We start from the raw sequence: 12,246 nt of genomic DNA on the forward strand, positions 1-12,246 counted from the left end.
TAATGTCGTGCAAAAGTTCCACAGAAAATATTTTTGTTAATTAATTCTCCGACATTGACATCATCTCACCTCATCTTGTGAACCTGCTTTATCCTCATTAGGGTCATCTGTCTCCGGGACGTCTGCCTCCATCATTGGCAACCAATGTTATCATATGCCAAGATTGAGCAAAATTACAACACCAACTTCTAGAGAGATGACCTGGCAGCACTTTGCTTTGCAGGGGACCCAATTGTGTTTATTGTAAGCCGAGTTAAACCGCATTCATTCATTGTGGTGGAGTCGATAAAAGCACTGTAAATGTGCATGTACACCACTATGTGACTTCCAGAAGACAACAAATTGGCTTCAAATCATCTAAAACACCACTACTTGAATCCTAATACAATCAATAATAATAAAATTGAATATAATATATATAGCAGAGGATGTTTTTTTTTCCTCATTCACAAATCACTGAATGTTATGGCACCCCACTATATATCCAAAATGCTTATTACATATATATCATTCATGTGGGTCACTCAGATCTAGACATGGGCCTTATGTGTGCCAAAAGTAAAATAAAATCGAGAAAGGGGTGCATTTAGCCACTATAAGCTGTGCTTTTGAATAAATTCCAATTAACTTGAATTTTCCATGTTGTAAATTTGAATTGCACTGTGTTTATGGTTCTTAAATTGTAGATTATTTTTTGATCTGCACAAAATTTGCAACAGAAATAAAGTTTAATTGAATATAACATTCGAATGGCTTCAGGAAGTTGAATTGAACATAACTTTTATACAAATTACAATAATGACAACAATAAAATGCATACAGGGGATCAAAAAAACCAAACAAAAGCCTTTGGCATTTTACAACAGGGATATCTAGCTTTAGGTGGTAGGTGTCCCAACTAATATGTATGTGGTTATTGTGTCTGTTTTTGAATTTTGTTATACAAATGGAAAAAATTGGAATGAAAAATGAACTTTAGCTACACTGCTGAAAAATATAAAAAGTTACAACAACCACTTACTGAGCAGGACAAAAAAGTATATTATTTAAAACAACTGCACGGAGCTACAACAAGTAAATAACATATACAGAAAACATTATGCTAATTCTTTCAATAGAAAAACAATAAAAATAATATACAGTAATACCAACTATACTAAAACTTTAGAAAAATGCTTCCAGACGAATTTTGAAGTTATCCTCCTGATGTCTTACAGCCATGCCATGTCGGAGCAGCACCTCTACATAAGGTGGCCAAAAAGTGGAGTCAATCGTCACATAAGGATCGTGCGGCGTTCTCAGAAATTTGCTCATGAGCATCTGTAGGATACAGTGGAAGACGGTATGTTTAAGGTATGCACTGAATATAATTTGACCTTTCATGCCATCTTCACAAATTGAAGCTAAGAGGCATTTATCCATTTTGTCCGAGACATTTGAGTAATAAATCGTGAAGCAAAAACACAACAATCAACAATATATGCCCTATTATTGAAATTGAATGAAAGAAAGTTTACTCAGATTTCAACTGTCCCTAAATAGTAAATGTTGGGTGTCGGAAAAGTACTTACCTCTAGAATATCACTAAGGGAAATCATTTCTTCATTTGGAATATTCTGGGAAGATATGGAACACGTTGTTAAGTTTTTAAGACTTGCAAACATATTGTAATAGATACTGTCTATGTCCAAGATTTAACATAACAGAAAAATGAAAGAACCTTCTTGTTAGTTTTGGGTTGAATACCAGGAGGAGGAACATGTTTTTCTAGGATTTCTCCCAGAGACTCCATTAGCTTCTCCTTGTATGCTTTCATTGTATTAATCTTCTCCTTGGTGTCAATCAGAATGCTGGAATCCACACACAAACCACAATATTCTGAATAAATCAATTTAAAAAGAAAACTAGGATTAAAAACATCATTATCTGAATCTTGAACTGTAAATTTATCAATGATATACTTGATTAGTTGTATTTTTGTATAGATGCGGAAATAATGCAGTATGGTATAAATAACAGGGGTGATCCTAATTCGTGTTTTTTTTTTGATTGCAGTTGTCTGGTCTATATTATCCGCGAAATTCGAGGGAATACGGTACTTACCTGTGCTCAGAGAATTTCTCATGTTGCTCTTGTAGTCGCTTAGCATGTTCAGTTGCAGCATTTAGCACCTGTGCTTTCTCTTTCAACCATTTCAGTTCCCTGAACCACACATTTGACACAAATCCATCAATCCACAAAATAAGTCAAAGCAGAAAGTCACGTACGCACACCAGCTAAAACCAGACACACCGTTCTTCAATTTCTCGCAGATTATCTTGCTTTGTTTTATAAAACGAGAGAACAATCTCCAGTTGTGAGCATATTTTGAGCATCTGTGGAAAACAGAGTCAAGATGCAATAAGCAGGCAATCTTTCCAAACAAATACATTTATTTAAGCACGTACCTCCTCTTTTCCAGCATTCAGCAACACTTCAGAGTTTTCTGCCAGAACTACATTAATTAAGACAAATACAATACATAAAAAATGATGCAACACAATGTATATACTTTTTCTTTGTTGGTTATCAAAATAATGCTACTGGAAAACTGGAGATGCGGTGATGAATTGAAGAAAATTCCATTTCACTTTCCGCCACTTCATGGGAGAATGTAATTTATTTAAAACTAAAATTCAAATACTCCCTTTAAACCATCAATCCATTTCAGATGGGGGAACTTACGGCTTGGTTCCACTGTAAGCCACTGCTTGAGTTCTGCTTCAGTGGCGAGCATTTGATGAACTGACTAAAGAAAGGATACGCATTATTAAAAATTAGTGCGTTTGAAAAAAAAAAATAAAGAACGAACATGACTGCAATGCATGTTTAAAAAAAAATACAAATAAAATATGTACACTACGTACCTGCTCCTGTGAGTTATCAAATTGGTCTGGTTCATGTAGTATTACTTCATTTTGAACCTGAAAAAAAGGTTAATATTTATTTAGATTTCCACAGATGATGTGTCTTTGACTCTCACAGTTTAAAATTTTTGCTGTGTATCTAACTTTTTTGCCACCCCTGTATTATGGGATGCTCGAATCAAACAACATTCTCTTGCGTGTAACTTGAACGGGACTTGCAAATTATTACATTTTGTTTAATTGAAGGTTTACAAAAGATGAACTAGAGTGAAATTGAGGTTAGTATCAATCACCTTTTCTAGCTTCACGAACTGCTGCTCAAACTGGTCCACAAGTTCCAGATAGGCACCTTCTGATAATTCTGCCTGGTCGTCATGGTTAATGTCATCCTGGGCAGATGGTATTTTAGAGAAAGACAAAGTCAAATTAAACGGCACAAGGCATAGATATTGAAGAACAAATGATAACTATTAGGAACTCTTTAGTCAAGATAAGGTTATAAAAGACATATAGAAAGATACATTTAGAAAAGACTAAGAAAGATGAACGATTGAAAAGGTGTTGAATTTTTTGACGTATGAATTGTAAAAAAGTGAACATTTATTGAAACAAACTCACGCCAAAAGTTTAACATGTATGTCCTGCTCATCTTTAGGATCTGGTTAACTTTATATAATATAATTTAATGTAGTTTTATGTCTGCTTAAGTAAGTACGAAAGGCTACGATTTATTCTCGTATCTTAAAACAGGTTGGGCTTTTTTACAATCAATTATTACGGGACGTTTGTTATATCAACAGAAACGAAACCCAATTGATTTTTAGAATATATTAGTCAATTCTAACACAAAAAGAGCTTAAACTTGCCATATCTGATGAACTTGTAAACTGACGTTACACCACTACCAACACTTTTCAATTTCAAACTGCCGCCAACAATGATGACGCAAGTCAACGCGACAGTTTTGGCGGGTCGAATGTTGATGAGGTCACCTTCTGCGTAGGGCTGCGCAGCCTTTTTTTAAATTTTATTTTTAAATATACGATATATATATGTATTGTACTGACTGAATAACTTCAGATAAGTATCAGTCATTAACATAAAAAAGACTGATATGAAAAGAAAACAGTGTTTATCGGGCCGTTCAATATACGCCATGTGCATTTCTAAATTTACCCGCTAGGTGACTCTGTTTACTCTTTTAATCACCTTCACAAACATATATACGTGTATAAAGTATTTTTGTTTCACTGTAAACGAAGAGTACTTGAATCACATACTTTATGCGTGTGTGCGTGTGTGTGATAAATCTATCGTGGTCTACAGGATCTCTATTTTTTTACTACAATCAGTACGAATGAGATATTTGAGTTAAATGTTATATTAGTGCATTGAACATAAATAAAATAGCGTACACTTCAGAGACAAAAGATACATTTTTACTAATTCATAAATATTTAATAAGTACAGTATTTATATATAATTACGTGTTACTGATTAATTTTATGCTATATATTTATTTATTTTACAATAAAAGGGCCTCCTCTCTTGATCATGTTTACTACATGAATCACATTTACAACACAATTTTCAGAGCTCATTGTGTCTCTCTCAACCAAATCTATTCATCTGATTTGTTTTTCTATATATTACTCTACTGTAAGGTCGAGAATGCAAATTACACCCATTTCCCCTTTGCCTTACTTGGATAAATACAGTTTGTGGTTGAATAAAAAAAAATCAATACATCTGTGTGGTATTTATCACGGTCAAAACTCTACTTCTACTACTGTTTTGACTACAATTTTTGCACTTGTAATAAATGAAATTAAAATTTTCCTTGGTTAATTTTATTACAATAGCAGCAGCAACGCAACATTCATTTATTCATGTTCTGAACCGTTTATCCTCACAAGGACCAACAACACAACACATGTAGTATAATTGAATAAAATATGTTGATTTAAAAAAAAGGATACATTAAATCAAATCTCATTCAGGAATTTAGTTGTTTACCATTGTTTATTTTGTGCAACATTATCTAGTTTATAGGGTTTTGTGTGTATTAACTGCTAACCCTTTTTTTATATTCAATGTGTGAACATAAGGTAGTCGTTCCATGCTTTTAAGCTTCTTCAAAAGTCCAACAATATATTATTTGAATGATCAACTAGAATTTGATTAATATGCAAATTTGCCAACAAACCGTTCCGTGTGAGCCTTCAGCACAGCCTAATTAATCAACAGTTAAAGGAAATTAATACATACATCAATTCTGTCAGAAACATGCTTAGCTCAATCGCCCGTAAAATTGAAGTTTGAAGTATTAACTGGCTCTGCAGGAAGGCTATGATTAAAACTCTGCAATCCCACTCCATTTAGATATAGAGTGATTTAACACTGTGCAATATAAAGTCATCTAGATGTCTATTTTGCTTACAACAATAACACTGCCATTAATTGTCAGAACACTTCTATATGATAATTGTTATTGCTGCTACATTTTCTGCTAACAATTTCAGCTTTTGCTGTTCATTTCATTCTAAACCATTGAAAACAGAGTTTATCTTTTAACTTGCTGTACTGCAACGCTGTCATTTGGCCATCAGTGGCTCCCAAATTAATTTAGCTTCGCACCTGAGACTGTTTTCCACGAGGTGCAAATAATAAAATAAAAGGGGCGGTGGCGGTGTTGATGGTGTCGGAAGGGGGTGACGTTGAAGGGAGGAGGACCTTACTATTGTTTCAGTAGGGACTCATGCATCAAACTTCAATTTTCCGGACGATTGAAGTAGTGATTTTTCCCATCTTGAAGTGAAATACTGAAATACACTTAAGACCTCCAGATTAATTACCATGAAGTAGTCCCGCAGACTGTAATATTACTTATCATGGGGGCTCCTGACAAGCCCTCATAAAATAAACAAGTGAAATCCATAAACTTTTGCCTTAACACTTTCCCCTTCCTCCACACGTAAAATGATTATAATAGCGTTTGAAGACATAAACAACTCATTGGCCAGTACAGGGACACCTACATTCATTTTTCATGGAATAGAATGGAATTTACATTGAATAGAATGGAATAGCATGGAATAAAATGGAACAGAATTAAACAGAATGGAACAGAATGGAACAGAATGGAACAGAATGGAACAGAATGGCTCAGAATGGAACAGAATGGAACAAAATGGAACAGAATGGAACAAAATGGAACAGAATGGAACAGAATGGAACAGAATGGAACAGAATGGAACAGAACAGAACAGAATAGAACAGAATAGAACGGAGTAAAACGGAATAGAATGGAATAGAACGGAATAGAACGGAACAGAATGTAACTGAATGTAATAGAATGTAATAGAATAGAGTAGAAAACAGAACAGAATAGCCCGAACTGAACAGAAAATAATAGATGTCTATTAGAGTTGCATCGAACAAGTGGCTAAAGTGCAGATTTTGCAGGTGTGCCTAATGTAGTGGTTTGAAGATGAATTGACTGTCAATTAGGACTTGGAACCAACTTGAGAAGTAGCTACAGTCCTATAAACGCATTGAAGTTTTGAGTGTAAAAAGGGCAAACAAGCGACAAAGAGACAGGCCTACTTATCATTTCTTTGAATAAAGGAGGTTAAACGGGAGGCAGCCTTTTGAGTTGGTGTTCATGACACTCTCTCTTTCTCACATCACCATGTTTTCAGCTTCATTAAACCCCTTAAAGACAAAAGGAATAAAGAGGCGAAAGGAAGAAAACAAACAAAAGGCTCCCTAACCAGACTTTGGCATCAATGCCACAGTCACAACTCTTTATGGGCTGCCTACTTAACATTAAAAACACTTCAACAAAAAAACAAAAAAATCCATTTCTTGTTTAGATCCTTCTTGGACAGAAGTCAAACATATTATTCCATGGCTAAAGCGAAGAAAGACAACCGAGCCACAAAAAAAAGGGCCACTTTCATTGTAATTCATTGACTTGTTCAAAACGGCAGGCAAAGAAAAGGGCTAGACATTAATAGCCGCAGATGCCCTCATGAAGAGAGAGTCTATGTATGCATTATGGCCTTTGTTCTCACTCACTTCAACTGTTTAAAAGGAGGGTTAACTCAATCCATCAAATTGTCTGAAATTGTGAGGAAATTTCCAAAACCATATGGCCTCCAAACGTTTGTGTCCTTTTTGTGCGGTGGGACACACTTGTCTCAGCATTGCGGGCAGCGGGGGGGCCGCCCTGCGCCTTTTGTGACTCGTCCCATCGGGGAACGTTGCTCATTTGTCCCCACTTTTCATGCTTTACGCTCAAAATTACGGCCCCGGACCCGAAGAACAAAAAAAGACCCCATAAAGGCAGAACAGAAACTGGGCCAAAACTTTGTGTTTTCGTGGCATCCTCGTCTTTATTTGCCCGGACCAGATTTGTGATTCTCACATAAATTTTTAGCCCAAAAGGAAAGACACGTCTGTGGGTCAAGAAGCCATGATACGCTTTTAAGACGTGAAAGGAGATGGAGATTCCCGGCCACAATATGTTGAGACCATCCTCGTAGAGAAACACACAAAGGGATTAAATAGAGTAGTATAATACGTTTAAATGGACGTCTTTGATGGTTTTACGCGCGCCAAGCGGCATGTCATCTGCATTCGAGAAAGTAGTTATTTGAGTTAATAATTACAAATATGCAGGAAAAAAAAGCCATTTTATTCCCAGTGTTGCCTATATACATTGCAGTCTGTGCATGAATTGTTTCTCAGATCCTGATTTTTTTAGAAGGCACTTACAGGTGTTCAAATAATAACAAACAGTATCCAAACAAATTAATCTAAATTAAAAAAAACTCACTGCAATAACAACATTGTTTTCTCGCCAACAAATCAAATGCATTGTGGAAAAAAAGTCCCAGTCTTCATGCACAGCGGCACAAAGTAAAAAAGAGTGGGCGAGACTGCAGTGGCTCTCTTAGCACAGCATTAAATAATAATAATAATTAAAATAAAAAAAATAAAAATAAATAGACTAGTGATCACAACTCAAAACATGCATATGCATGCAAAACATAATAGGCTGAGGCCACATGAAAATAAATGGAACGAACAGGTGCGTGTGTGTGTGTTTGTGTGTGCGTGCGTGTGTGTGCGTGTGAGAGTGTGTGTTGAAAGAAAAAAAAACAATATAAGTTACAAGTGTCATTTTTGACCATATTGCTTCGATTGCAAAGACTGTTAAATCGTGAATTACCACTGCATATTTCTTCTTGTGTGTCCATGCTTATTCACTATGTCCGCCCGCATAAAAAAGTATAATTACATTTTGGTACATCATATTCTGAAAATGGTACACAATATAAGCAGTAAGTTATACAAGGAAGTCTTCGGCGGTGTTTGCGTCCATCGTCTTTTTTTTTAATTCTTTTATTTCTGGTGCTCCGATGCACGCTTGAATCCCCCCCAAGCCCCCCACCACCCTTTCCGCGGGCTTTGCCATCAGTCATCCACGTCAATCTCCACGTCCTCGTCCTCCGAGCACTCTTTACTCGTTGTGTGGTCTGAGAAAGGGGACAGCGGGGACCTCCTCAGTTTCTGACCGAGCTCGTGCTCCCGCTGGCCCGCCCGTGTGGGGGAGTCGACTCGGGGATGTCCCAGCGTGCCGTTGGCGCATTTCTCCAGATCGGCCAGTTTGGCCAACTTGTCCAAGGGGACCTGGCCGACGGCCTTGGCCGATTCCACGTCCGCCTTCATCTCCTCCAGGTCGCGCTTTAATTTGGCTCTGCGGTTCTGGAACCACGTGATGACCTGCGCGTTGGTCAGGCCCAGCTGCTGGGCGATCTGATCCCGGTCGGCTGGGGACAAGTACTTCTGGTACAAGAAGCGCTTCTCTAGCTCGTAGATTTGATGGTTGGTGAAGGCCGTGCGAGATTTCCGGCGCTTCTTCGGGGTGGTTCTCTGGCCGAATAGAGTCATGCCGTCGCGGCCTGGAGAGGATGGAGACAAGAGTTAAATCAGGATAGTGCTAACAAATGCGCAACATTTTTTGTTAGTTGCTATTTCAGTTTTTCATGCTATACTGGTAGGAAATCTAATATTTTATGATAATAATTATGACGATAATAATAACAATAATAATAATACCGATAATAATAATTATAATAATAGTAACAATAGCCATCTTAATAATATTAATCATAATAGTACTAACTTTAATGATAGTAACAATTGTCATCATAATAAGATTATTAATAATTTCAATAACTATAATAATAGTAACAAGGGTCATCATAATAATATTATTAATAATACTAATAACTATAATAATAGTAACAATTGTCATCATGATAATATTAATAATAATAGAAACAATAGTAGCAATAATAATAATAACAACAACTACAACAACAATCATAATAATAGTAATACAAGTAACAACAGCAACAACAATAGCAATATTAATAATAATAATCATAATAGCAAAAAGACTGGTGCAACGAACTGCAAACAGCAACCACAATCAAAACGGAACCAATCTCTTACATTAAGCCTCATTGGCGAATGCTTGTGTGATGGGTGCATTCAATCTATGTGTATAGGGCCACTTCATTGAAAACAACGTTTAAATTAAAGATGGACTTTATTCATAAAGCTATTCAGTGGTGTAGTAATATTTGCTCCAGAGATGGATGTGTGGATTACCTTCTGCCGCCTGAAGCACGCTGACTTCCAGCCCTTTAAATGTTTTGCTGGCCAGTTCCTCCAGGGCGCACAGCGGCGACGTTTGGGTGAGCAAAGCCCGACTGGACAGAGGCAAGCTGGAGGCGCGATGCTTTTCGCTGGACGAAATCAGATGAGCCGTACCACAAATAGTATAACTTCGCTTGACCGACGGCTTGTTGAGGATATCCTCAATGCTGAAGGGGGTCAACGGCTTGTTGGAGTTAGCGGGAGGCGGCAAGTGGTCCAACGGGCTTCTCCTCCTGTTTTCCCCTCCATCACATTTGGCCACTTCTTTGGATGTCATCATTGCTGCTGATTTGGGCTCGATCGGGATGCAGCTCTGGGAAGGAGTCGGGCTATACCAGGGAGGGGGGGAAATGGCTGACAAAAGTCACATAACAGTACGAGTGGAAGTGGACGATCTTATTCCAAAACGGGATGTCTTCAAAGTGGTCCTCTGCAGCGTGAAGCTTCCCTAAAAATGGCGAGCTCCAAACACTTGACGATCACTAACAAGTTCTCATTGACCGCTAGCTAATCAATTATTTCCAGTAGCACTTTCCCCCCCTCTTCCTTTTCACTCTTTGACTATGTTGCAGTCCAGCGCAGAGCTTTTTGCGTCTAGGGGGGCGCGCAGGGGGTCCCATTAATTAGGATGCAAGGCTGGAAGGAGGAGGAGTCCGATGGAATTATCATGCGTTGTACTCATATCATCTTTGGTCTAATTTAGTCGTGTGGTGGCTGACTTACTAGAATAACCTCACGGAGTCAATTGGGGAAGGGTGGGGGAGAGGAAAAGGGGGGAGGAAAGAGTGGGAGGAAAGAGTGCATCAGGGAGAGAGGGAGAGAAATCACAATCTGTAACCTATTTAAGCCTTTTTACGCATAAAAGTTCACTTTCCACTGGCGTCACTTTGCCTTCTTTCATTTTGTATTCTGCCGGGGTTTGGATTTTGTTCTCGAGTGGACACAGGTTTGTTTGAGTGGTAGCAGTTAGTCACAAGGATTTTTTGTGTGTCTCAACCTTAACGCAGGCTGGATGATTCTTTCTTTTGTAAAGGTAAAGTGGAGCAGAGCTATATATCAGCTCTGATGATGCCTCCTCTGGGGGGGCTAGAGAAGAGCAGCATGCGGCCCTCTCAAAGCTTGCTAATAATTCTTTTCACCCTTTTTTTATGACTTGAAGAAATACTTCATCTTCTCTCAAACGTCGGGCAGGTTTGACTTCCAAGGTTTACTAAAGGAAATTTATACGTAGCAGCCAGCATAAATACACTTTTATTTCTTCAAAATAAAGATGGCATGGGATTTCTTTTTTAAAATTTATTTATTACATGATTGAAATTAATTGTATTGGTTTGTTTGAGTGTGTACCGTATTTTTTTTTAAAAAGCAGGTGTATTTACGAAAAAATGTATTGATGTTTTCGTTTCTCTCTTGATTAATATTAATGAAGTAATTCGTGTCTGTTTTATTCCCCGACTAACACAGATATTTAACAATGTTGCCGTTGTTATTGGAGCCAATTTGATCGCGTTTTCACTCCAACAATTAAAAGGAAAGCTAAAAACAACAATGCAATAATCTGCTCAGATGAGAAAAATACATGGTGACACTTATTTTTATTTGTCGCTTCTTCTTCAGGGCATTTGAGGTTTAATTTGCAAGGTAACATTTTATAGTGTTTCGTTGAGATATGATCTATTTTGTCACTTAAATGTGTTTATGCAAGAATGTACATGCAGATAAAAAAAAACCATGCAGGCAATATACAGGCACACACCCCAAAAAATCTCTATAAAAATTATGGTAGCCGTAGATTTTATCCTATAGAAGAAATTTATCATGCAATATTTTACATTTAAACTATTTGATTTTGGTTTTACTTAAAATATACATACATATATATATATATATATATATATATATATATATATATATATATATATATATATATATATATATATATATATATATATATATATATATATATATATATATATATATATATATATATATATATATATATATATATATATATATATATATATATATATATATATATATATATATATATATATATATATATATATATATATATATATATATATATATATATATATATATATATATATATATATATATATATATATATATATATATATATATATATATATATATATATATATATATATATATATATATATATATATATATATATATATATATATATATATATAAAATATGCTATGAGCTTCCTCACTGTTATCCTGTCTATTTTATACATACATTATTTTTCATTTAAACTATTGATTTGGAATCCAATTTAGTATTAATTTCATCATTATTCATTTCATAATGGAATAGAAAAAACATATATGTATGTAAAATGTAAGCACGTATCCATATATATTCATATATAAGCTTATTTTGATATGTCATTATTTATTGTACAATCAAATAAAAAAAATGATAAAACATACATTTATGTCAAATGTAAGCATATATATATGCTATGAACTGCCTCACTATTATCCTATGTATTTATAGCTCCTCAGTTGTCAGCATGAGACTGCAATATCACTCAATTCCCTGCACTGACCCTTAGTGTCAATCAGATGCTTTTGGAGACGTG

General features: G+C 35.9%; 2 protein-coding genes across 2 annotated transcripts; both read right to left on the reverse strand.

Annotated features, from left to right (window-relative positions):
- Positions 1 to 326: 326 nt before the first annotated feature.
- On the reverse strand, positions 327 to 3,889 carry cenpk (centromere protein K). Its single transcript, XM_077719226.1, has 10 exons — positions 3,773 to 3,889; positions 3,200 to 3,295; positions 2,907 to 2,963; positions 2,725 to 2,788; positions 2,448 to 2,494; positions 2,293 to 2,375; positions 2,104 to 2,202; positions 1,721 to 1,850; positions 1,572 to 1,616; positions 327 to 1,320 (listed from the first exon to the last, which is right to left on the reverse strand). The coding sequence occupies exons 1-10, from the start codon at positions 3,773 to 3,775 to the stop codon at positions 1,165 to 1,167; spliced, it is 780 nt and encodes a 259-aa protein (XP_077575352.1). The 5' UTR covers positions 3,776 to 3,889; the 3' UTR covers positions 327 to 1,164.
- A 4,144-nt stretch (positions 3,890 to 8,033) lies between these two features.
- Positions 8,034 to 10,182, reverse strand: lbx1b (ladybird homeobox 1b). Its single transcript, XM_077719303.1, has 2 exons — positions 9,591 to 10,182; positions 8,034 to 8,875 (listed from the first exon to the last, which is right to left on the reverse strand). Exons 1-2 carry the CDS (start codon positions 9,916 to 9,918, stop codon positions 8,388 to 8,390), a joined length of 816 nt encoding a protein of 271 aa, XP_077575429.1. The 5' UTR covers positions 9,919 to 10,182; the 3' UTR covers positions 8,034 to 8,387.
- Positions 10,183 to 12,246: the final 2,064 nt, after the last annotated feature.

This window comes from Stigmatopora nigra, chromosome 6 (genome assembly GCF_051989575.1).
Source record: "Stigmatopora nigra isolate UIUO_SnigA chromosome 6, RoL_Snig_1.1, whole genome shotgun sequence".
Classification (NCBI taxonomy): Eukaryota; Metazoa; Chordata; class Actinopteri; order Syngnathiformes; family Syngnathidae; genus Stigmatopora; species Stigmatopora nigra.